We start from the raw sequence: 25,314 nt of genomic DNA on the forward strand, positions 1-25,314 counted from the left end.
TAGTATGTACTGTCTCTCACATCACAATGTAAAAGGCTCTGGTTCTTTAAAGGTATTATACTAAAATGGTAATATTACCTATCAAGAATACGCTATTGTGTGATTTTTCAATTTGTGTATTATTAAAAGGGTACACATTTGCAACCGCAATATAGGGTTGCAGCCCAAACCCCCTTTTCCATCCAGTCAGACTCGCACCCAGAAGCAGTTGATATATATGTGGGCCTTTAAAATGGCCATTCATTTAAAAGTTTTTATACTTCTTTATTGTAACTGAAAAACTGTACATAAAAAGGAGCTGTAAAGTTACATTTGTCAAAACCAATGTAAGAAATATTTCTCTGACCAACTTAAAGGGAGTGCAAACATTTTACATTTCATAAAGTGACAAAAAGTAAACCAAAATGAATTAGTTTATGGTTTGTAGCAATGGTACAAAGTTAAGCTGGAGGGTTTTTTTTAAAGATAGTATGGCAAAAAAGAAAACCCTTTTCAAATGAAAAATCATATAGTTTTATTTCTAATCTTTAAAAAAATATAAATGAATTTAGAAGAGAATCACAGTATATGGGCCCTAAACATTTTAAACCATTACAAGGTACATAAAAATAGACACAGATTCCTTGGAAACTTTAATTCTTTGATTAAGCAGCAAGCATATCACTCTTCCAGGCAAAAACACTGCTTAACACAACCCCCTACCCAAAACAGGACGTGCAAGCTGTATGCACATAATCTGGAAAGCACACAATTTTTAAAAAGGACAACATTTTGCTATGTACATGTTCAGTACTACAAATGCTAAACATTTCATTACTGTGTGGTATAGCGTATGTAAAGCAATATTACACTACATACCTATCTCACCCACAAGTGCCCAGTTACAGTTTTGATAGTCTAAAATCGCCATATTTGCGGCAGCACCCAACCTGCTTTATACTGAAGTTCTAGCAACAAGAGACAAGACAAAAAGTTAGCAAAAAAGTTAGCAAAAAAAGGACAACACAGTCACTGGGAGACCTGATCTACATACTTAAATACTGAAAATGCATTGTTATAGTAGTTTGATATTAAAGTGTTATGCCAAAATGCACAATGGACAGGTTGGAAGAATTCAGAGGGTTAACATTGACCCCAGAACCGAAGTTGCAATATTGCAAAGTCCCAAGAATTCTGGCAATTGACTGTGCCGTTTTTTTCCCCTTTGAAAACCTAGTATTTAAAATCAAACACTGTGACTGGGAATACAGATATAATATGAAGAAAAACCCATGGATGGGACATTTGTATTTAATATACAACAAACAAAAGAAAATTCTATTTAAATAAATTCTTCCCAAAAAAAAAAGACTTGAGAAAACAAAGTTAATGGATAAATCCCTTTAGCACCTTAATCATGATTAAGGTGTTAATCTAAAAGTTTTGACACTTGAGCTGTAAAATGCAGTATACATAAGAGGCTGGTACAACTTTATTGTACACAGAAACCTTAAACTTTGAATGTTAAATACCATTGCTTCCGTAAGAAGTGGGGAAGTTAGCTGGGAGAGTAAAGAAGAAACACATCTTTTCATGAAAACAGAAGACTTCAGTAGCTCAGCATTTTTTTTTGCTTCAGAATAAGAGAATCAAATCTACATGGAGCCGCACTGTTTCCTGACTGATTCATTAAAGCATGATTTGGTATTTGCTTTAATACCAAGTAACATGGGAGAAATACACTGGCAAGGAAAATAAGATAAAGGTAGCCTGAGAAGCAATGACAGTTAAATACATTTTAAAATATTTTATTGTTTCACACTGCCCCTATATCTATGGAATTCAGGGGGGCACTCTTTGCTAACTTATTGCCAGAACTTAGATAATAGAATAAAATTTCAGATAAAAAGCAGTTCTACAAAGATTATTTAAAAAGAAGACAACTTTAGTAGCCACATGGCAGCAGTAGTTGTTACTGGTATTAAGTTTTCCATGTAATGTAAAGTAAGATGCTGTCCCATCCACTGCCTACCACAGATTTTGCACTAGTAAGTCATACTTCTAGTATCAGAGCACATAAGATAGGTTTAAACTAGTTTGTACCTTAGCTTTGCAAATCTTCAATACAACTTTTTTTTTCTGAAGAAAAGCAATTTATAAAGAAATTTAGAAAAATACAAGCCTAAGAAATGTATGAAGTTATGTTATCTGTCAAAATCTAAATGGCAGGATTGTTTGTAATGCTTCTGATCCTAACATAGGAACATGTAAAAATAATTTCCCCAATATATCAGGTTTATAGCCTGCTTCAGAGCTGAAGTTGGAACTCCTGCACTCTCCTTACGGTTTGTTTCTGTGTAGTTGAATATAAAGAATTTTAAAAAATAAATAGAGTAAAAACCAGCTGAAGTCTTAGTGCATTGAATGTCCCCCCCCAACTCCCTCCCCCCAGAAGTTAGCTGTGTAAAAAGTCTGATTTCATGGACGTGGTCTTGCTGTAACAAGCTACTGCACTGAAGTTTCTTTCATACAGTTGGTCAATCATATTTCTGCTGTTAAGGTTTCCACCTTGCTCTTTTTGTTCAAGATTGATTCAATACTTTGGAAGGCTTGTTTCCCCCCCGCCTTTCCCCCTTCATTATCTGAGGAAAAATAGACACTGATACAATTTTGTCATTTACCATAGTTCTGCCCTATTCCTTTAGTGCAGAGGGGACTGTGATTCTGTCTGGATTCCGATAAGCGATGGTGGCTGCGGGCCGCCAGTGGAGGATAACGCTGGTCTTGGGTTTAGACGAGGAGGCATGGAATTAGCTGGGCGGATGAGTGGTGGAGGGGGCTGGTTTAGGGTTGGCCTTGGCTGAATAAACCGAGCCTGTTGCTGAAGTGGTGGAGGCTGGCGATGGAGAGCTGGAGCAGCCGGAAGGGTTGGACGAAGTAATGGAGGAGGCTGGTTCAGAGATGTTACAGGGGTTGCTGGTGTTGGAGTAGACGCCTGGGCAGGTGGAGAAGACCCTACACACTGAGGGGTCTGTGGGATCTGGGCCTATAAACAAAGTGACACAGATATGTAATAGCAGCCATCCTGTCGTATCACGCAGTTCGGGTTGTCATTGCCTCCAGAATATGGGAAGCACAGCTAGTTCATCCATATTGGCAGCTATGAAACCCTCCTTTGAAAGTAACCATTTCTAAACAGTTCAATAGGGAAAAAGAGGTATGACATTCAGTCAAAACGAAAATGAAAAAAAGCCTAACAATTCTGCAGTATTTACATTTTCCATTATTAGCACAGTCAAAAGAAAGGTTTGGAAGAGAGGCAGGCGACCCAGCTCTTAAAATGTTCTGCTAACGCAAGCCCCACTGAACTGAAGGAGGGACATGGTGAGTAGTTTGCTCTAAGTACTAGGAGGCAGTAAGATTCCACAGCTGGTGGTTCAGCATTCCACTTCAAGTTAAAACATTACATTTTAGGATATGAAGTTTAATGCCATTCCTGAACTCATGCTTATTTAAGATCCGGTACACAAAAACACACCTCATCTTCATCATCAGTGGTCTTTCCTGATGGCACATTAGTATTTTTTGTGTCCTCCCCTAAAGCAGAGGCATCACCATTAGAAGCCAGCGTTCCTTGTTCTGCTTCCCACTCCTGCAATACCTCCTCTAAGTTAAACCGGCGCCTGTAGTTTACAAAGAAGTTCTTCACTTGACCAACAGTCTTGTTGCCAATTACATCAGCAATAGCTTGAAAATCTTTACCATACTTGCGGACACCTAAAAAGGCAAAGTAAATACACCTATGAAGGTTCAAGTAAGTAAGCAGAAGTCTGTACGATGTATATATACAGAGATTCCCTCTATGAATGAAAGATATAAATTCTGAAAAAAACTACAACAGAGCTTCTGTAAAGAACTTTTAACATAATGCAAAATACTGCTATTGGTTCATTTTATTGATCCAAGTTTTAATATTGTTAAGTATCCTACTTACTACATGTAGAGAACCATGTAACTATTTCCACGTGCCCAGAAGGGCTTTATAAGACTCTGTTTTTGAAAAGGAGAGGACTATGAAAAGCAGTTCACAATACAGCATAAGAAACTCATATTAAATTGGATCAACAGACCATGTCCTTAGCCAAAGAGGGACTGGATTTGAGGCTGGTAACATCTAGCAAATTCTGGTTGTGATCTTATAGCACCTGGGAATGAATCCCATTGAACATAATGGGACCTACTTCTCAGTAGAAATGTACAAAATTGCACTACCAGTCCCTTCAAATGGCTACTCAGCAACCGTTTACAGAACAGTGATTTTTTTTTGCCGTACTGGTTAAGTGGCATATGGACAAAGAAGAGTGAAAGATATCTAAGGAAATGTTTAATTCTAATTCTAGCTACAGGAATCTTGGTAACAATTGTTTTTACTGCTCTCTGAACAGTGGGAACAGAATAAACAATAAAAAACATCTGAGTCTCACTACTGCTGGGAAATAGCTAACTAGAAAGTTTACGAACAGCACAATTCTATGCACGTTTATGCAGAAGTAAGCCCCAATGAATTCAATGTGGCTTAAAGCCAATTAAGTGTGTATAGGGTTCGAGCTCAAGGCAAAGATTTAAACAACTGATGTCCCAATTATGTTTACTCAGGAGCAAGCCCCATTACCTTCAGCTAGTTCCAGGTAAACAGGCATAATATTGCAGCCTGAATTGGTGGGTCTGCAAGCAAGACTGATAAAATCGCATTTTCAAAATAATGTATATGTATCCAGGAACACACAGAAAAGTCCTGACTAATAGATTCTCCCTTTCTTTTTCAGAAGTACACTTATTTGAAGAAATCCAACTGAGTCCTTCTCCTCCACACCCAAAATATGATTTGCTGTACCTTGTTTTAACTATGGACTCAGTGAGCTAGCATTAAAATAATAAATAAAGCTATGAACGTACCTCCCAGAATCGATGGAAGTAACTGTTGTATTTTAGTAAATGGGGATGGGTATAGCGTGTATAGTGTGGTGGAATTTTAGCAATGGATAAGATAAAAGGAGGATTTAATGTGCCAGCACTGAATGAGGATTAACCCAGAGAGTGATTTTGCTCTTTTTTCGTTTTCTTAGCCAAGACACATTAAATCACACAGCATCGAACTGTATTAAAAGTAAGAAAACCAAAGGACTAAAAGGACTTTGCTAATCCAAATGTAGTAGACCTTTGCATTTTCAGATAACAAAGCACAAAAATGTTAAAATGTGGGAAGTAGGGTCTTTTATTTTCTGAGGAGCAAAACACTGTTTTAGTTATGCACAGATTAAGCATAGCTTTGGTGGCAGAACTATCCTTACTGCTAACTAGCCTGGAAGCATTTGCTGGACCACAGACTAGATGATAAGCTTGCTTACAACAGTTATGCACCAACACATTTTCTCACAGCATGCTTCTGCACACCAAAAGATAGACACAACACTACATTAAGCAGCTTCACAATTAAATTGATCTAATACTGAAATCTAATACTGATTTTCCTAATAAGAGATGGTCAAATAGCCATCTGCTTGCTTCTTTGATGTGAGAAAGCTACCGTTTAGAAATGAAGGGTATGAGCTACCTAGAAGACTTTGAGAGATTAAGTTTATGGGAACGTACAAAATGAAATCTGTTGAGAACTTTTCAGCTATAACCAGTTTTATCTAATCTGACTTTGTATGTTAAGTGGCATTGTTCACTGTTCCTCTAGAATACTTGCCAACTTCATCTTCAAATCATTCCTATTGCGTAGACAGGTGGAGTCCCCCAAGCCCCAGGCGACCCCCGAGCAGAATAATGACACCAGATGTGCTATGGGATTAAAATTGGCCACAACTTTATTATGATTCAGGTGTAGGGAGACCTTGGCTCAGGCATTGGGCGTTTATCCATCCCAGCCCCCAGCCGGGGATCTGGGAAACTTCAGGGTTATCCAGAATGTGCGGGGATTGAGCAAGTTCTGGAGAACATATGTTCAAGCAGATAGCCCACCCCCTGTTTGCTGCCACTGGTGGGGGAGAGCAGTGGGGATTGGGCGCTTAGCTGGGGTGGGCGGAGACCCCAGGTATCCCTCCTGGGGGAAGGTGCAGCCAGTCCGAACTACCAGGTGTCGCCTAGGAGCTCAAGGGGCTGCGCATGATCACGCAAATGTCGCCCCCCCATTTGATGTGGAGAGCGATCATTAGACAAGACAAAATTCCTTAAACCTCATTTTAAACCTGGCATGTGATGGTGCTGGACCCATATCCTTTTAGCTGTGTACCCATCTTTTATGGTACATTCCATATCAAAAAGGATTTCACTCTTTAAGGAAAACAGGAGTCAAGCTAACATACCCTGAACTGCAAGAAGTTGTTCTTCTGTTGTCCAACGAGCATTGATTTTTTGATTTGACTGTTAAGGGAGGAAAAAAGAGTAACAGAGCATATTACAAACTGTTAAGAGGCTAAAGTATTGAGAATTTCAGCCCCAAACACTACCTTTCAACTCTGTAAGCCAGGCTTCCTCAACCTTGGCCCTCCAGATGTTTTGAGACTACAGTTCCCATCATCCCTGACCACTGGTCCTTCTAGCTAGGGATCATGGGAGTTGTAGGCCAAAAACATTTGGGGGGCGGAGGTTGAGGAAGCCTGCTGTAAGCCAGCATTCACACTCCCTAATTCAGTAGTTCTGATGTTTTCACAAGGGAGTTATCAAGAATTAGGAACAAAAAGCTGGCTTATACAGAGTCTGACCATTGGTCCACCAGCTTAGTATTCTTTGCACTTACTGGCAACAGGTCTCTAGGGCTTCATAGGAGTTCCCCCTCAACCTTACCCAAAGATGCCAGTGATTGAGCTGAGGACCCTTTGCATGTATGGCATCAAGACATGGCACTGCCTTTTACTCCTATCTGGGTAGCAGCTTCCCCAATCTTTTCAATGAAGAGAACCAGTACAGTTGTACATCGGAAGCCAAACGCCTTGCGACTTGAATGTTTTGGCTCCCGAACGTCACCAACCCGGAAGTGAGTGTTCCGGTTTGGGAATGTTCTTCGGAACTCGAACGTCCAACATGGTTTCCGATTGGCTGCAGGAGCTTCCAAGCTGTGTCTTGGTTTCTGAACATTTTGGAAGTCGAACGGACATCCGGAACGGATTCCGTTCAACTTCTGACATACGACTGTATATGTATACATGTGAAATGTATGTATGGTGTGTTCTTGTGCTAAACAGAGTAAGACCATCCAAATAAAATGGATATGTACTAGGTTCCCTTGTAATTTTGGACCACAAGTTAATGGAATCAGGATCCACAGTATAATCTAGAGTAATCTTCTAAAAAAGCTGCTACACTTCAGTACATCTGCTACTAATTACAAGTCATGTTTAAGGTGTTTTGTGCATGGCACTAAAACCCGCTTTTGAAACCCTCACACCATTATTTAAATTTTAAAAAAATGCATTTCAGCCAATTTAAATTTTAGATAAGCTTTACTGACCAGTTTAAGCAAATATGTAATTTTCACAGTTGAAAATAAATATGGGATGGATTCCGTTGTTTTGAAAAGCCACATGCAACTTAGATCCCAGCACAACAAATGCATTTCTGAACATTCATTTGTGCTTTCACAATGACTCACCTCAGGAGGTTTGAATTCTTCTATCCCACCTTCAATTTTCTGCTTAAGTGCACTGTTTACTTGTTTAGCATTCTGAACCTTGTCCAATGAACAACAGAACCAGGAATGAAAATTAGCTGACACAAATTGGTGTACACACACACACACACACCTGTTGCCAAGTGACTAACTCTCTGAGTGGAGAGAAAAACTTCTGAAGAGATGACATTTGCCTATTGGAGCAAAGAGTTCATCTGCTTCCACATACCAGGAACAAACATGCTCTGCACTATGGCAGAGTTTCAACTTCCCACATCACAGGGCTGAAGGTAGCATCCTAATCTGTTTAGGCCGAGAATCTGGGCTGCGTACCTCAATTGGTTGAGGTTTCTGAAAGCCAACCACCCCACTATTGGGTTCTGGTTATTAATGACCAGGAAACAGGACCTCTCATCTCTCTCACACTTTCCTATCAATTTAGCAGGCCTATGCAATTTTGTATTTATACCCCGGAGAGGCACGAACATACAATTGTACTATTTCTGCTTTGACATTTATATAGCCAGGAAAGTATTTAGATAAAACAGTGTAAAAACTGGTCTAGCAGAACAAGCCTGTATGACGACAGGCTGCTTTCCAAACCCAGCATAAAAGCACAATTGTTATTTACTAACTGTATAGAACATTTTCCGCACAGTTCAATAATTAAAATCCAATTAAGTTCCTGGCATGTGAACTTTAATTATATTTAACTCAACAAGTATGCATCCCCAGAGTGGCTGTGGAAACCTAGCCAGATGGGCAGGGTATAAATAAGAAAAGTATTATTATTATTATTATTATTATTACATCTGTATATTATTGGGGAGACCAATATTTTTGCCAAAGTCCGAGCTTTAAGATATTTCAGAAGTGCTTTAGAAGACAGCTGAAAGAGTATCTTTTAATAAGCAGAGCTAAGCATGCAGAGGATAAACTTAATCTACAACCTAACTATTATGTAAATGTTTTTAGTTTAACTGCATTTTCATCTACCCAAGCACACAGAATGAGGAAAGAGATAAAAACCTAAAAATAACTAAGAAGCATAGCTGATAATTGATATACCTGTCGCTTTAGTGAGATCAACTCCATATCTAGCTGCCGAAGAAGAGTGTTGGCAGCATTGGGGCTACATGAAACAGCTACCACATCTTCTTGAGTTAGAAACATGCCTTTGGGAGGACGGCATTTGGAACGCTGGGAGTGATGACGATGTTGTAAGCTCTGATACTCTCTTCTACCCATTCCTATTTTGCTGGACTGTACAGGCTGCTCATTACTTCCCTGCAATGTTTTTTTTTTAAAGAAAGTTAAACACCACACAATACCTTTTTCTTTTAAGAATCACCTTCCAGCATCTGTAACCCTTACCAAAAGTTTCTAAATCCCACGAAAGTCTCAACAACAGTGCAAGTCAAATAAATCCACACACATTTATTTGCATGAATTTTATTAGCAATAATGCTTTCTAGGCGTTATATTTAAATTGTATGTTTTAATTGCTCATTTTGCCCTGAATAGCAGCAAATATTGCAAATAAACAAATGAATGGGACCTCTAACTACTTCTCAGGTCAAACTACCTCATAGTGCTCATAGGAATCCCACAACCGTTGCACATTTAATAGTGCTGTTGCAATTCTCTAAAGCACGCATAACATTTTTCCTCTCTCCCTTGCATGTGACTTAGCTTAATTTCTGTGTTTAACTTACTTTTCCAAATGACATTTCGTTCCCACCCTTCCTCCAAGCTGCTCAGAATGGCATACACATCCCCCCCGTTTTAACCTAACAACCTCTGTGACATAAGTTATGCTGAGATATACCGTATTTTTCCATCTATAAGACGCCCCCTATTTTGGGGGACTCCAAATTAAGAAAACATCCCTCAGCACTACCCATGTATAAGACGAGCCTGAATTTTAAACCTATTTTTGGGTGGGTTTTTTTAAACCCCGTCTTATACACGCAAAAATACGGTAGTGACTGGTCCAAGTTTTATGAAGGAAGTTTTATTTTGCTTTAACTATTTTTTGGAAGTGGGGGATGACTGTGGGCAGGAGGGACTTGCAACCAGGAAAGGAAATGTTTAGAGAGCACCTAGTTACTTTAAAATGAATTCAAGGTTCCAAGGCTGAATGGAATCATGTGCCAGGGCACTGATTGAGCTTGTTGGCATTAACCTGCCAGAAATCTTTAAATATTTTGCAGTGAGTTTTTTTGTTTTTGTTATTTCTGTGGTCTCTCCCCCCCACCCCCAAATTTAATGGCTTTATGTTTCACTTTGTATTTCAATTGTGGGTTTTGTTTTTACTTACCGTATATTGCGGCGTATAAGACGACTGGGCGTATAAGACGACCCCCAACTTTTCCAGTTAAAATATAGAGTTTGAGATATACTCAACCACAGATTTTCCACCCGGCGTATAAGACGACCTCCGACTTTTGAGAAGATTTTCCTGGATTAAAAAGTAGTCTTATACGCCAGAATATACTGTATTTACTGTAAGCCACTCATGTTATGTAGCAGTGAACAAATGTAATAAACAAAGCAAATAGAATCTGTGAAGAGTGGGAGAGGTGCCAGAAGATTTCAGAGTGACAAATATTGTCTCCATCTTAAAGGGTGGGGGGCGGTGTAGTGTTGGATCTGGGAGCTATAGATGCTGTATGCTTGTGAAACATGAACCACTTACAAAAGCCATCTCCAACTTCTTGAAAGATTCCATCAATGGTGTCTTTGAAAAATTTTACACATCACTTGGGAAGACAGGTGAACTAATGCCAGTGTACTAGAAGAAGCAAAGATCACCAGTGTTGAAGCTATGATTCTGGTCACATAGAGTTTGAAATCCTTTCACACAAAAATCCATTCCAGGTTCGCTTCCTTTATTTCAGAAGGCTAATTTTGCTGGTGAAAGTAGTTTTGTTGCCACTGTTGTTAAACATTTGGGAGTTGGAAGCCCTTGCCAATCTGCAGCAAATCAGCCAGATATCCACCAGACAATCCCAATCTACCTCTTGTCCACCTGGCCATAGAAGATTACAATCAAGAATGAAAATAATCTTGCCAGGCTGGAACACTGAGCCAAAACCAACAAGACAAAATCCAAGAGAGATAAATGTAAAGTTCTGCATTTAGGTGCCACAACCGAAAAGCCAGTGACTAGTACCCACTCACTGTATCTTTAAATTTACATGAATATTATTCACATAGTTTATGTGAATAATATGGTTATTGCAGTTTAACTATTCATTACCTCTTTTTTAGTTTCCTTCTTGGGATCATAATCACTATCATTTCCATCCATTGGGTGAGTTTCTTCCACATCATCATCACTGAGGACACAAACAGATTAGGGAACTTGCTTCCTTTCACCTCCTCCTATATTTGATTTTACCCTTACAGCAAAGGTTGTTTTTGCAGCTATTCTGCATAATAAAAAGTCATTACTTGATGTCAACACAGAAGTTCATAGCAACAGGCTTAACAAACAGACTCCAATGGAATCAACTATATTTCTGTTTTTGAGCATGGCATCCACTAAACATTAATTTCCATTCTTGAATAGTACAGTATGGTTATCAGATTTAAAAGCTTGAATGGCAGGAAAAGCAGTTTTATGCAATATTCCCATCCACTGAATATATAAAAATGTTTCCTCCCCTATATTTTACGCACTTAAAGTATCTGTGTACCACCCTTCATAAAATCATACACTGGGTTGGCTTACAGTAAGGTAGTTTTCTACAAAATGTATTAATATTAAAACATACTTTGCATATTAAGTTACACAAATATGTTGCATGCTAGGGGCTGCTGCCCTTGCTTGCTTCACTCTTCAACCTCACTTACCTCAACCCTCCCATAAACCTCCCATACCCTTGACACCCCCCTCCTTTTACACCTGACCAAACCCCTTCCGTGTGTGTGTGTGTGTATCTCAGAGAGTACTCCAGGCTATGCATGCTGCGTCAGGCACATATTTATGGTTTCATGAGAGTAAGTGTACAAATTTGACTAATGCTATATTCCAATAATTCCTGCTATAATTCTGGGGATGCAGTACAAAGCAGTAAAGAGAGTATGTGGACTGTTATTGGAAGGTCTCTCCTGGATGCAGTAAATCTGCACCTGCTTAGTTGTAACAAAGATGCAATACCATGGAACAACATGCCTTGCATTAGTAACAACAACAACAAAAAAAGCAAAAACAGAAACACAAAAGGATATAAGCAAGTTGTTATTTTCAGAAAGGTGTTGTGCTGCTTACCTGTCGCCTTGATTATTTCTGTTTGCCAGCTTCCTAGCTTGGCGGTCCATTAAACTTGTCCTAGAACGAGTTTTCTTCCAGGAATAGTAATACTTGACAAGACTTGCAATAGTCTTGTCTGGAAGCTAAAACATGCCAACACAATATGTAGATGCTAGTTATAAATAATATGAATGAAATATTGTGACACATTGTTTAAGTGGGGGGGGGGAGAGAGGAGATTAAAGGTAAAGGTACCCCTGACCATTAGGTCCAGTCACGGATGACTCTGGGGTTGCGCGCTCATCTTGCTCTATAGGCCGAGGGAGCCGGCGTTTGTCCGCAGACAGCTTCCGGGTCATGTGGCCAGCAAGATTAAGCCGCTTCTGGAGAACCAGAGCAACACACGGAAACGCCGTTTACCTTCCTGCCGCAGTGGTACCTATTTATTTACTTTCACTTTGACGTGCTTTTGAACTGCTAGGTGGGCAGGAGCTGGAACCAAACAACAAGAGCTCACCCCATCACAGGGATTCGAACCGCTGACCTTCCGATCGGCAAGCCCTAGGCTCAGTGGTTCAGACCACAGTGCCACCTGCTACATTAAGTCAAAGGTTCTAATTCCTAAGACTCCTCCCCGCAACACTAGGAACCCTTAGTGATAGCAGAGGATTTTAAAAAGCAAACAAAAACTGTTAAGGTGTTCAAATCACCATGAGTGTGAATTAAAGCTCACACTGAAAGCAAACCAACAGGCATTTGAAGAGTCTAGGCTGTTACATTTCCTCATAATCATAAATGCTGATGCTCCTGAGAAATAGGTCCTACCTAGCAAGAGGCAAGGGGAGACAGAAACATCCACAACTTTATTGCATTTTAAAATCTGAGTGTATGTGATTGTTTATTTATAATAAATGAATAAATATTTAACAGGTTATATAGGCCATTCTTTTAACAGTGCAATCCTGCACATGCCTACTCAGAAGTAAACTCCACTGAGAGTTTCAGGTAAGTGGATACAGGACTGTAGTTAAATGCCTACATTTCCCCCTAAGAATAAATCAAAAGTAAATTCCTTAGTTTTAACTGGATAGTACCAATATTTTGGCTAAACTGTATCCTCTTTTAAATAATAAAGGAATTTAAAAAGACAATCTTTCTATCAAATAGCACAGTAAATGACCAGTTGATCTGCAGATTTAAGTTTAAACTGCAGAAAAAGAAAAGCAGTGCAATTAAATGATTTCTTGGGATTATTTTTCCACATAAAAACTGGTATTTTGGAAGGGTATTCACATGTTGGCTGAAACAAACCATACCTATCTAAACAGTAACCTGATCATATTAATTTGTCCATTAATAAAACATGTTCCATGGTAGGGGTGAATATCCTGCAGCCTGCATCCAGCTCACCAAGAGATGTTTTGGGGACCCCCAAAATTTCAGTTGATCACTCCCATAGGTGATAGTAAAAGGTTTCTGTGGCCCCTCTGCATTCATCCATTTTTAAAATCTGGCTATAATTTTTTTAAGTATTGTTTTTACTGGCCACTCCTGCAAGTCTCCTCCTGTGATGCCAAAGGTTTTCGTCCCAACCCCCATTCCCAGGTAGTCCATGTATTACCTTACCATTTGTTGGATTCTGTGAAAGCTTTTCCCATGGAAACTGAAAGCTTGTTCAAACAGGACTTTATCCTCAACTGTCCACTCATCCGGAAAAGGAGTAAAATTTGGGAGATCTGCAAGTGACTTCTCAATGTTGTGCTTATGCCAGAACAACATGCCAAGTGCCTTGAGAGAGGGGGGGAAGAGAGAGAGAGAGAGATAGATAGATAGATAGATAGATAGATAGATAGATAGATAGATATATATATAGAGAGAGAGAGAGAGCCCTTGTTCTTATCATAATGCATCCTACTAGCTCTTGCAGTTTTCTGTCATGCTGATGATGCACAGTTGCTGATGATGCATAGAGGCTCTTTTCGGTTACTCTTCCATGGTGCTCATACAGTACACCTCAAGATTCACCATCATACTTAAAGGTGTGGAAGTGCTGGTTTAAATATATATAAAGCCCTGAACAGTCCAGGGCTGTTAGAACTGAAGGATCATCTGTCCTCATGCTCAAGTCATAGTCCAAGGCCTTATGTCTTGTTCTACCTCTGCCAGGTAGGGAAGGGAAGTTTCACTGGGCCCGTCCTGATTCTCCTTTCATATACAACTTAGAACTGCTATTTTTCAGAGACCTTTTGGAGGGAATGGGGGCTAAGCTAGTTCTGTGCTTTCTGCCAAGCTGTTAAAAGCTTTTTGACCATATTATTTCAAAGTTATGTAGTTTTATTACATTGAGGGTTGCTTTGGACAAAAATGTATATATAAAAGCTCTTTAGAGAACTGTCTTGAATTAATTTATTATATTTATAACACTTACCTGTTCCACATTGTAGCCATGTTTTTCCTTTGCTATTGCAATATATTCATCCACTGTAACAAAAGAATGCTAGAGCTATTTATACTTGGACCAGAGGAGTAGTTTAGGATAACTGATACTAGGTGCCACACAACACTTTATGCTCCTTTCAGGAAGAGAAATGTTCAGTCTCCATTATGCATAAATTCATCCACTTAAAATACTGTATACAATTTGAGGTCATGTTAATAGTGACCTTTTTTTCCAACTGGGAAATATTCCAGAGACTCTCTAGTGGAAAAGGGGCTGTTGAGCAAAGCTGCAATCATTTAGACTGCTTAAGTAAAAACATTTAAACATCTGACCCATAAACAGGAGAGGCACTGCTTCAAATTTCATCATATTCAGATGCCAGATTAGCCTCTGTGATGAACAGGGCGTTCTCAATTGCCTCTCCAAAGCTTTGGGACACTCTTTCACAGGCTGTGTATCCTGCTGTTTAGGATCTTTCAGTCACAAATCTGTATTTTATCTAAGAAGTGTGACATAAAAAGGAGAGGCTGATGGTCATGTGGCATGGCTCTTTCTTGGTGAAAATCATCCATGCTCTTGAAGCAAGACTGCAAACTTCACATTACAGGGAGCTGAAATCTACTTCTGATACTTCTCATGGGAGTACTATAAGAATTGTCTCTTATACTGTATGTCTAAGATTCCTGGCATCTCACTCTCTGAATTAAAACGAAAACAAAACTTTCTACTCACCAACTCCCCTTCCTCTTTCTTTGGCTCTCAACTGATACCACCCTTGAGAAAAGAAAAGTTAAGAATACTCCCTCCCAACTGAGTTGTTGTGTGGTAAGGAGAGAACTTGGGGGAAGGGGGCTATATATAGTGGTACCAAAAGAATGCAAGGACTCCAAGTGGACACATGAGCCTCTGGCCGGCCAGCAGAATATTCTCTAATTACCTGATAGGGAAAGGAGGACTGACCACTGGATAGAACTACAGAAGGGTTTCAAATGCCCATGCTATAGCAGCATTTGAACACATATTAATGGAGAATAGGTCTTTAAATGGCTTTTGGTCATGGTAGGTACATGTAAGCTTCAGAATCAGAGGTATCTGGTTGACCACTGCAGAAAGCAGGATGCTGGACTAAACAGACTCTTGGTCTGGTCAAGCAATGCTTCTCCTATATTCAGTAAGTACAGTGTGCTACAGCACACCTTTTATAGCAGATGCAGAATGTCTGCATGAACTGTAACAGTACTAATACCTCTGTCAACCTGGAAAGAGAATAAACTTGTTAAATGCGGGAACACACTTTAACACCTTGCCAGGCTGGACCATTTAACACTAGAAGTTACCAGCCATGTCCTGAAAGTTTCAAAAAATGAGTACGAGAATATGCTTGAAAATTAAGCACATACATTACTGGCAGCATACAAAACTTTTTAAGGAAGTACTTTTAAAAGGGTGTTAAAAAAAGACAGCCAGCAAGATCTTTCAGTGGCAATTTGTCTAAATTGGGAATATATTAGATGCGGGTCATGGGAGGAGTAGTGAATGTGACTGAATTTGAACTAGAGCATCTTGGGAGCTAAAGCCTACAAGGAACTGCTTGTATGTGTAGCATTTTTATAGCACGTGATGTGATTCCTATACAAAGCAACTGAGAGAACACTATTTAATGCAGAACTTACACTTGGCATCTGAAATACTATGATATGGAGACCACACAAGCATCCCTCCATTGTCTTTATCTGTGTATTTTGTAGCTCCTAGAAGAAAGATTAAGTTGTTCAATATTTTTTTAAGAGAACACTTAATTCACAGACAGTAAAAAAGCAGTCATATGTAAGTGGACGACATATAGTCTGTTGTTCTTCACTTACGCAGAATCCCTGTTCTCTGAGTTTTGTACAAATAGAACAGTTATGGTTAAGACACAATCAACGTTTCAAGTAGCACAGGCCCTAAGCTCTTTTTTGAGAGCTGATGTGACTAATATTGGGAAATAGTAGCCTTTCTTTCTAAAGACAAGCAACCTTGGTACAGCTAAAATAATCCCATGTGCTGAGGCCAAAAGAACAGTACTGTAGAGAGGTGTCCTTGGGGATAAACATTTCAACGATGTCTGGGAATGCAGAGTTAAGTGCACACTGAACATTAAGCATGCACATGCTGGAGCTGCAAAGCATCTACAGTACAGTTCATTCTTGGTGCATTAAAAACATGTAGTTTACAGCACTGGTTAAGCCCAGTGATCTCTGCAAATGTAATTATCAATGAAACAAAACGTAACAGAAAGAACTACTTGAATCCAATTGCACACCTCATCCACCTTTCTGGGTGGAGCTATAGACACTACAGTGGTACCTCGGTTTACAAACTTAATCCGTTCCGGAAGTCCGTTCTTAAACCAAAACTGTTCTTAAACTGAGCAGTGCTTTCCCTAATGAGGCCTCCTGCCACCGGTGCCCTTCCACCGTTCTGATTCCATTCTTAGACCAAGGTAAAGACACTACTTCCGGTTATGTGGAGTTCGTAAACCGAATCGTTTACAGGACTGTTCTTAAACCGAGGTACCACTGTACTGAGCACCTTTTTGTTAGGTGGTCTTCAACTTAAGTTTTACTCCAAGTAGATTCATTGAAAACAACAAACATGACTAAATTAGTATTAGCCCCCATACTCTTTAACTATTATATAAATGACATTGTATTCAAACTACTGAGATCAGAATTCCACCCAACCAAATTGGCAGATAGGACAATTTCTATTCTCCTACATGCAGATGATGCTCTGATTTTATCCAGGACCCCAGTCGGGCTACAACGGGCACTACAGTCTTTAGCTGAATACTGTCAAGAGGCCCGTCTTATTATAAATTATCAAAAGACAAAAGTAATGACTTTTGCCAAACCCCTAAGATACGACTGTGGAGCATAAATGGTCGGAAAATTGAGCAAGTTCATTGTATAAAATACCTAGGCATAGTATTTCACAACAAAGGGCTAAGGAAAGCCTACATAACACATGTAGCAGCAGCAGCAGCAGCAGCAGCCCATAAGTCCTCTGTAGCAATTTTAAGTTTTCTTGGATCAAAGGGAGCAAATTATATACCTGTGGCCCTAAAACTCTTTGAAGCAAAGGTGATGGCTCAATTGCTCTATGGGGTACAACTATGTGTTCCTCCACCAAATCTGACCCCACTTGAAAGGGTCCAATCAAAGTTTATTAGAGCAGCTCCCCAAACGCCTCCCTGCATGTCAAATGCCGCCCTACGACTAGAAACAGGTACGATCTGTGTGGAAGCCAGAATTTGGATACAAACCTGTAACCTTTGGCTGAAACTACATCTGAACCCCCAGGGCGTGGCCCCGCTGATATTAAAAGACAAATATCCATCTTCTTGGAGTAGGGCCATAGTAAATAAGATGCTGAGTAAAGGTCTTCACCCAACCCTTATTATTTCTCGTGGTTACAATTTAGCAAAGAACATTATCAAGCAGAGGATAACAGATATTGAGAGACAAAATGATTTAAGTAATGTTCCTCTTTTTCTAACTCCAGACGAATGGAGATATTTGTCTCTCCCAGCTAGGTATCTAACTCATCTCGAGATACCATCTCATAGAAGAGCGTTTACCCTGGCCCAAAATCGCATTCTGCCATCTGCTGTTCTGCAAGGGAAGTTTAGACGGGTCCCATTGGGTGACAGATTATGCCCGTGTAATTCCGGAGAATTACAATTCCGGAGCGCAGAATATGGTCTGAAGCTCAACATCAAAAAAACTAAGATCATGGCCACTGGTCCCATCACCTCCTGGCAAATAGAAGGGGAAGAAATGGAGGCAGTGAGAGATTTCACTTTCTTGGGCTCCATGATCACTGCAGATGGTGACAGCAGTCACGAAATTAAAAGACGCCTGCTTCTTGGGAGGAAAGCAATGACAAACCTAGACAGCATCTTAAAAAGCAGAGACATCACTTTGCCGACAAAGGTCCGTATAGTTAAAGCTATGGTTTTCCCAGTAGTAATGTATGGAAGCGAGAGCTGGACCATAAAGAAGACTGATCACCGAAGAATTGATGCTTTTGAATTATGGTGCTGGAGGAGACTCTTGAGAGTCCCATGGACTGCAAAAAGATCAAACCTATCCATTCTTAAAGAAATCAGCCCTGAGTGCTCACTAGAAGGACAGATCCTGAAGTTGATCCAGTACTTTGGCCACCTCATGAGAAGAGAAGACTCCCTGGAAGAGACCCTGATGTTGGGAAAGATGGAGGGTACAAGGAGAAGCAGACGACAGAGGACGAGATGGTTGGACAGTGTTCTCGAAGCTACTGATATGAGTCTGACCAAACTGCGGGAGGCATGGAAGACAGGAGTGCCTGGCAGTGGCGTGCTCTGGTCCATGGGGTCACAAAGAGTCGGACATGACTAAACGACTAAACAACAACAACAATTCCGGAGAAGTAGAGACCATTACACGTGTTCTTCTGATGCTGTTTCTATGAGGACGTAAGAAACGAACTTATTCATATGATACTGGTCGATTTCCCAGGACGCTCTGAAGAATTTTGGATAAAATGGCTTCTCTCAGACTCCAATTCATATGTTACAGCTAAGGTGGCAAAATTTTGTGCTAATGCCATTAAGATTCGGTCTGCCCACATTGGTGGCACTCTAACCAATTTATGACATGAGTTAGAGAAGAAACCGATTTGCCGATTCATTATCTGTTGTAGTGCAATTATTATTCAATTATATTTTACATAATGAATTAATGATGATAAATCTCATCAGACTAAATTTTTAGAATATATTTCAGATTGTATTTCTGATCGATCTATGTTTTAATATGTGTGCTGGTCGTTGACTGTAATAAAATTTGAATCTGACTAAATTATGTCTATTAATATTAATGAGCCTATTCTGAGTAAAACTTAGTTAGGATCCCGCTTCACACCACTAAGTTCTGTGTAAAGTGTTTCTTGAGCAAGTAACAAGGAGAGAATCGCAAGCAGAAAAGGTGAAGTTGGAAGCCAAAGGCAACTAGTCAGATACTGTAAAAACTGCCTCTGTAAACACTGAAGTCGTGTATCAAGAGAGGACCATCCACACTACCCCTAGGGAAGGACATTTTATTAGATTTTCTCATAATTAAAAGACATACTACTGTGTGGAAGAGGTTCAATTTTCCACTAGCTCCAAACCTGTGTTATCATCCGGTGGAAACAGATATATCCAAGCAGAAATAAGAGAGCCCAGGAAGTCACACAGCAATGGGAGGAGCCAGAGTACTGCAACACACCAAACAACTAACAACAAAAAGGACACATTACTTGCAAGATGTATGCTTTGCTCCTATTTAACAGTCATAATAGGAGGATGGACAAAGAGAAAGCTGAGATGCAGCACGTCAACTCTTCATCATGTACCTCCTAACAGACAGCTACAGTGGAAGCCTATGGGCCTTTCCATGATAGGTAGGAGACAGTAGCTTTGAGAGGTTTTCGACACTCAAGCAGTATATAAATCATATAGATACAGATATAAAAGCAACACTAGCATTGGGTTTTCTAGGAAATTTTCAACTGAAAAATATACTGGATTCTGAAAAATATTCAGTTTGCATTTTGGTCTCCATCCAGATCCCATCTGGTTTGATTTTACTCGTGCTTAGTAAACAAACAAATCTTTGAGATGTACTCAAAGATGAAGCATTTCTTCCTTCCCAGAATGCATATATCCCAAGCTTGGACCACAGAAATTAGTTTAGACACCCCCAGCACCTATTTTGCCTTGGTCAGGCCACACCTGGAGTACTGTGTCCAACTCTGGGCACCACAATATAAGGAGGAAATTGACAAGCCGGAATGTGTGCAGCAAGATGATCAAGGGTCTGGAAATCAAGCCTTATGAGGAATGGTTGAGGTAGTTGGGTATGTTTACCCTGGAAAAGAGGAGACTGAGAGGAGATATGAATGCCATCTTCAAATATTTCAAGGGCTGTCACATGGAAGATGGAGCAAGTTTACAGTGGTACCTCGGGTTACAAACACCTTGGGTTACAGACTCCGCTAACCCGGAAGTAGTACCTTGGGTTAAGAACTTTGCCCCAGGATGAGAACAGAAATCGTGCGCCGGCGGCACCGCGGTAGTGGGAGGACCCATTAACTAAAGTGGTACCTCAGGTTAAGAACAGTTTCAGGTTAAGAATGGACCTCTGGAACGAATTAAGTTCGTAACCAGAGGTACCACTGTACTTTGTCCTGTTCCAGAGGCTAGGACCCAAACCAATGGCTTCAAGTTACAAGGACTAAACATCAGGAAGAAATTTCTGATGGCAAGAGCTAATTGACAGTGGAACGGACTTCCTTGGAAAAAGATGGACTCTCCTTTGTAGGTTTTTAAGCAGAGGTTTGATGACCACCTGTCATTTATGATTTAGTTCTGATTCCTGCATTGCAAAAAGGTGGACTAGATAATCCTTGAGATACCTTCCAACTATACATTCTATGATTCAAGGTAGCTCTCAAGTGATAAAACGCTGCTTTCTCCAACCTTTGTGAGCCTGCAACTTTAAAGTTTTCATTGCACCTATACACAGTTTACGGAAATGGACATAATATTTCATTTATTAGTTCCCTCCCCTCTTCATGCAGTTTGCCTTCACATACTTTGGCAATCCTGTCACCTTGTCCATCTGACACAAATGCCAGGAGTCCTAGAGTTCACTGGAAGACAATCTTCCATGTTCCACTTCACCAAACAAAAAGATAACAGAAGTTAAAGGTTACTAAAAGTCTACCATCTACTTGGTCATCCAGGGAAAGGGCCAAATTAGATGTATCTTCAGTCTGATCCAGCAAGACATTCTCAGTGCAGTATTAGCCTCAAATACTAACAAATAGCAATCCATCTCAAGAAATTATCTACATACCCTTCATTACATGACTCAAGAAAAACCATGCTGGAGCAGGCAGCACAGAACAATATCCTAGCAATAGGTTTTTGAAAGACTGAAAAACTTTGGAGGCAATATGGTATACCACTATTTAGGCTGCCTAAAAAGAAGTGCACAGGATGAAGGATATAAAACAACATTCACCCTACTCTTTTGATATGGAAAACCTTATCACATTTCTGGAAGAACAGCTGGCAAAAGGCAAGGGTATTCATACAGAGAAGGAAGAAATAGCTAATAGATAGGCTGTGATAATCTGCTGCTGTTATCTTTTTACACAGCCAGTTCTCTCAAGTTATCAATCATTTTCCTCCCAAAAAGTTCCACAGCAGAAAGGATCAAAATTAAGTAATGATGAGCTGTGTACTTGTCACCCTGCAGCCATCATCTATCTATCTGGCGGTGCACATGACCACATATTATACCCAGGGCTTTTTTTCAGCTGGAACTCACAGGAACTCAGTTCTGACTCCTCTCAGGTGGGAGCCATTGCCATTATAAGAGAACAAGGGAGACATTCCTGGTGCGTTCCAGCAACTCTTTTTCTAGAAAAAAAGCACTGATTATACCTCCGCTATATTTGTATCAGTGTTCTCGAAGCGACTAGCATGAGTTGGCCAAACTGCGGGAGGCAGTGAAAGATAGGCGTGCCTGGCGTGCTCTGGTCCATGGGATCACGAAGAGTCAGACACGACTGAACGACTGAACAACAACAAATATTTGTATCACTGAATGAGCCGAGAGTAACATATGTGAATAGGCCTGACGTCCCCAGAATATCCAAAAGGATCAAGAGATTGGGGCCTCCATCATTATGAAAAAAGCAACAGCATATGATAAACTGCAACTGGTTGTACATGAGTCATAGCAAATGCTCAGTGTCCACACTTATCCACAAGACACTTACGTCTCAACAGGAAATTTGTGACCAGTCAAGAGTTAAACGCATCACAAGCAAGGGCAATATTTTACCCGCAGGTCAAGAGCTGTTTCACACTAGCAACTCAGAGTATTGACTATTTACCTTAAATAGATGAAAACACAAACAGATTCCTTATTGAGAAAGGGAACAAAAGAAATCCAGTGAACTTAAAGGTTATTTCTGGCTAGTAACTTCTTAAAGGATCTTAAAAATGATTAATCAAGCTTAAGGACAATAATTTATTAGCCTATATGACATGCATACATTAGAAGGGCAAGATCCAATGCAGCATGAGTGGGTGTTCACATGTGCAACAAGACTCTCCTTAGTCTCCTCCTTCCTGCAAACTCCGCATCTGCACCAGAGACTTGGGGAATCCTCAGCAGGCATAGGCAAACTCTGGCCCTCCAGATGTTTGGGACTACAATTCACATAATCCCTGAACACTGGTCCTGTTAGCTAAGGAGGATGGGAATTGTAGTCCCAAACATCTGAAGGGCAGGAGTTTGCCTATGCCTGCCTCAGAGTCATAAGAGGGCCACAGGAAATTGGGGGAAGGGGGACAGAAACCCAAAGTCCTGTTGCACAAGTACATTTTGTTTCCACAAGTGAGTAGACATAATTGGATGTTGCCCAAAATCTAGAATTCTCAGGAGTCATTTATTTTTCAGACCAGCATTGATGCTGTAAAACCACACATTTATGATCAACAAAGGCCTGCACTATAACTCAAAAGAGCATTTCTAAAAGGGGGAAAGAAATAGTTTGTTTCCCCCTTAAAAGCCATATAGGTAGCATGTTGTAAGACATCAAAGGCCAGAAAACTGGAATGGCTACTGATGTAAGCTCAAACCTCAAGAGAAGGGAATCACTCTAGCAGCAGGAATCAACAGACTTATGGGCACAGGTCTAAAGAACAAGAGAGTTGACAGTGCTTCCTTGTGGCAAAAGCAAGGAATGAGAACGCGTGTGTTACAATAACATAAATCTTCTTCTTTGTCCATGCAAATTAAAACCGACTTAAATTAGTGTCAACGAGTACAGGTTTGCCCGTACAGTGACACATGGTTCAGCAAAGCATTGGGTACAATCTACAATAGGATTCTACAATCCTATAAACTTCAGTATCAGCTCCTTTTAATTATAATGAAAAATCGACACTATATAAATTACTACAATAAGTATTATTGCTCCCAAACTAACATAAATTCAATATGGACTGTTTAAAAAGCAAAACAATTTTTTTTACACCTCCTCATTTCCTTCCTATAAGGTAAGAGCCACCCTCCTTTTCCATATACCGTATGAGGCCTGTTCACTTCAGCTTGCACAGAGCAAATGAAGCTTCAGTGACCACAAACAAGCAGCACAAAGCTTGGGAGAGGGGAGAGCAAAGAAAATCCCATACCTTTAACCTTCACAAATGCAAGTCACACATACACACAATATTCAACTGAATGCACACCTATTCAGTCTCCCTCCAACCATCATTCAATAAAACCCAATTTTTGAAAGAGCAAATGCTATCAGGTTACAAAGATATATATATATATTTAAAAAGAGTATTTACCAGGATCAAAGTCAGGAATGCGAGCTTGATAGTCTGCTCCGACCCTCATTCCTACATCTGCAATGGAAGAAAAAATAAATGCATCACTTAGAGGGGCGGTGGGGGAAGCTGTTCTCTTCAGTCATGAAGTGTGATCTTTAAACAATATAGATTGTGATCTAGAAGCATCACAGGCAAGTCAATCCAAGACCACCACTGCAGCCAAACCTTGCTATTTTGATAGCCTCAAACCCTTCACCCTTTGAACAAGTGTGGAGAGAAAGAAATGGGGGGTGGGGTGCAGATCACCCACCACCACTACTACCACCTCACACCGGAAAAAGAAAACCCTACTTCCTTTTCACACTCTAGGTAGGCAATAATTTCCTAAAGGTGAATAATTAGTTTTAAAATCGTTCGTTTTAAAAAAACAAAAAAACAAAACAAACACCCATACTGTTTGACACAAACATCCCCTCCACTTTTTTTAAATTGTGCAAATACTGCAAGGTGTTGGCCGGACTGTATGCATCAGCGTGCATCTCTAACCCATTCAAGGCACAAATAGAGATTATAAGGTGATGTACATAAAATAGACCTGCATGCCGACAATCCCTTCATAATTCGTCCTCGTTTGAAAGGCTTACACTACTAAATCTGTACCATAGTGTACACACAAAACACGCCCGCACACACCTAAGGAGCAATGCAACGCCGCGCCCGAGGTGCGACTGCATTACACCCGTGTCCATTGTGAAAATGCACACCCACTCTCAACGGGATACGGACGGATGGATGGATGGAGAAGCGGGCTGACGCGCGCGCGCACAGACACACGAACACACACATTGCGCACGCCCACGGGGAGGCAGGGAGAGCGCGCTCCTGCGCGCACATATATACACACACACAGTACACACACATACTTGCACTTTTTACCCTCACTCACTCGAGCCCTCCACGCGCGCGCTTCAACCCACCACTCGCTTTGCACGAACCCGAGGGCGCGTTCACACAGATCCATGCGCGCGCGCGCACACACACACACCCCGCGCACACACACCCCGGCACACACACAAAAATATATATACAGGCTCCGTGGTGCAGCCGCCATGCAGCCAAGCCAGTGCGCAGTGGCGAAGCGACCAGGCCCAACTCGAGTCTAGTCTCAGAGGGAAGGGGCTGGTGGGTTGTTGGTGGAGGGAGGCTGAAGCTCGCACCGTGCTCGTCTCCGCTGTCGCCGCCGCCACCGCCTCCTCCTCCTCCTCCGCTCTCCGCCTCAGAAAAGTGCCCGTTGGAACCGGGGCTGCCGCCGCCGTTCTTGGTGCCGTTGGAGGCCCCCCTACTCTTGCCGCCCCCCAGGAGCTCGGCTCCTTTCTCCATCATGCCCGGCATGACGGCTGCCGAGGCGAGGGGGCGGCGGGCGGTGGCAGCGGCTGCCGAAGGGGGGGAAAGTTAATATGGAGCCGCCATGTTGGTGCCCCTTTCCCCCGCCCCCCCGCGGCTCAGGCCGCCGCGGCGCCGGCGCCTCCTCCCTTCCCTCTCTC

The 25,314-nt window shown here is 40.9% G+C and overlaps 1 protein-coding gene across 5 annotated transcripts; it reads right to left on the minus strand.

Moving 5' to 3' along the window:
* Positions 1-243: 243 nt before the first annotated feature.
* On the minus strand, positions 244-25,314 carry RCOR3 (REST corepressor 3). Of its 5 annotated transcripts, none has more exons than XM_033144825.1 (13): positions 24,988-25,314; positions 23,789-23,845; positions 16,023-16,100; positions 15,082-15,123; positions 14,338-14,390; positions 13,536-13,697; positions 11,928-12,052; positions 10,914-10,992; positions 8,720-8,938; positions 7,634-7,711; positions 6,348-6,405; positions 3,518-3,756; positions 244-3,025 (listed from the first exon to the last, which is right to left on the minus strand). In XM_033144825.1, exons 1-13 carry the CDS (start codon positions 25,160-25,162, stop codon positions 2,681-2,683), a joined length of 1,710 nt encoding a protein of 569 aa, XP_033000716.1. In that variant the 5' UTR covers positions 25,163-25,314; the 3' UTR covers positions 244-2,680. The 5 variants fall into 5 exon arrangements, with proteins under 5 accessions (XP_033000716.1, XP_033000720.1, XP_033000721.1 ...); XM_033144829.1 differs by lacking the exon at positions 24,988-25,314 and adding an exon at positions 24,859-24,968; XM_033144830.1 differs by lacking the exon at positions 3,518-3,756.

The sequence above is a fragment of the Lacerta agilis genome, chromosome 3 (assembly GCF_009819535.1).
Source record: "Lacerta agilis isolate rLacAgi1 chromosome 3, rLacAgi1.pri, whole genome shotgun sequence".
NCBI classification, from domain to species: domain Eukaryota; kingdom Metazoa; phylum Chordata; class Lepidosauria; order Squamata; family Lacertidae; genus Lacerta; species Lacerta agilis.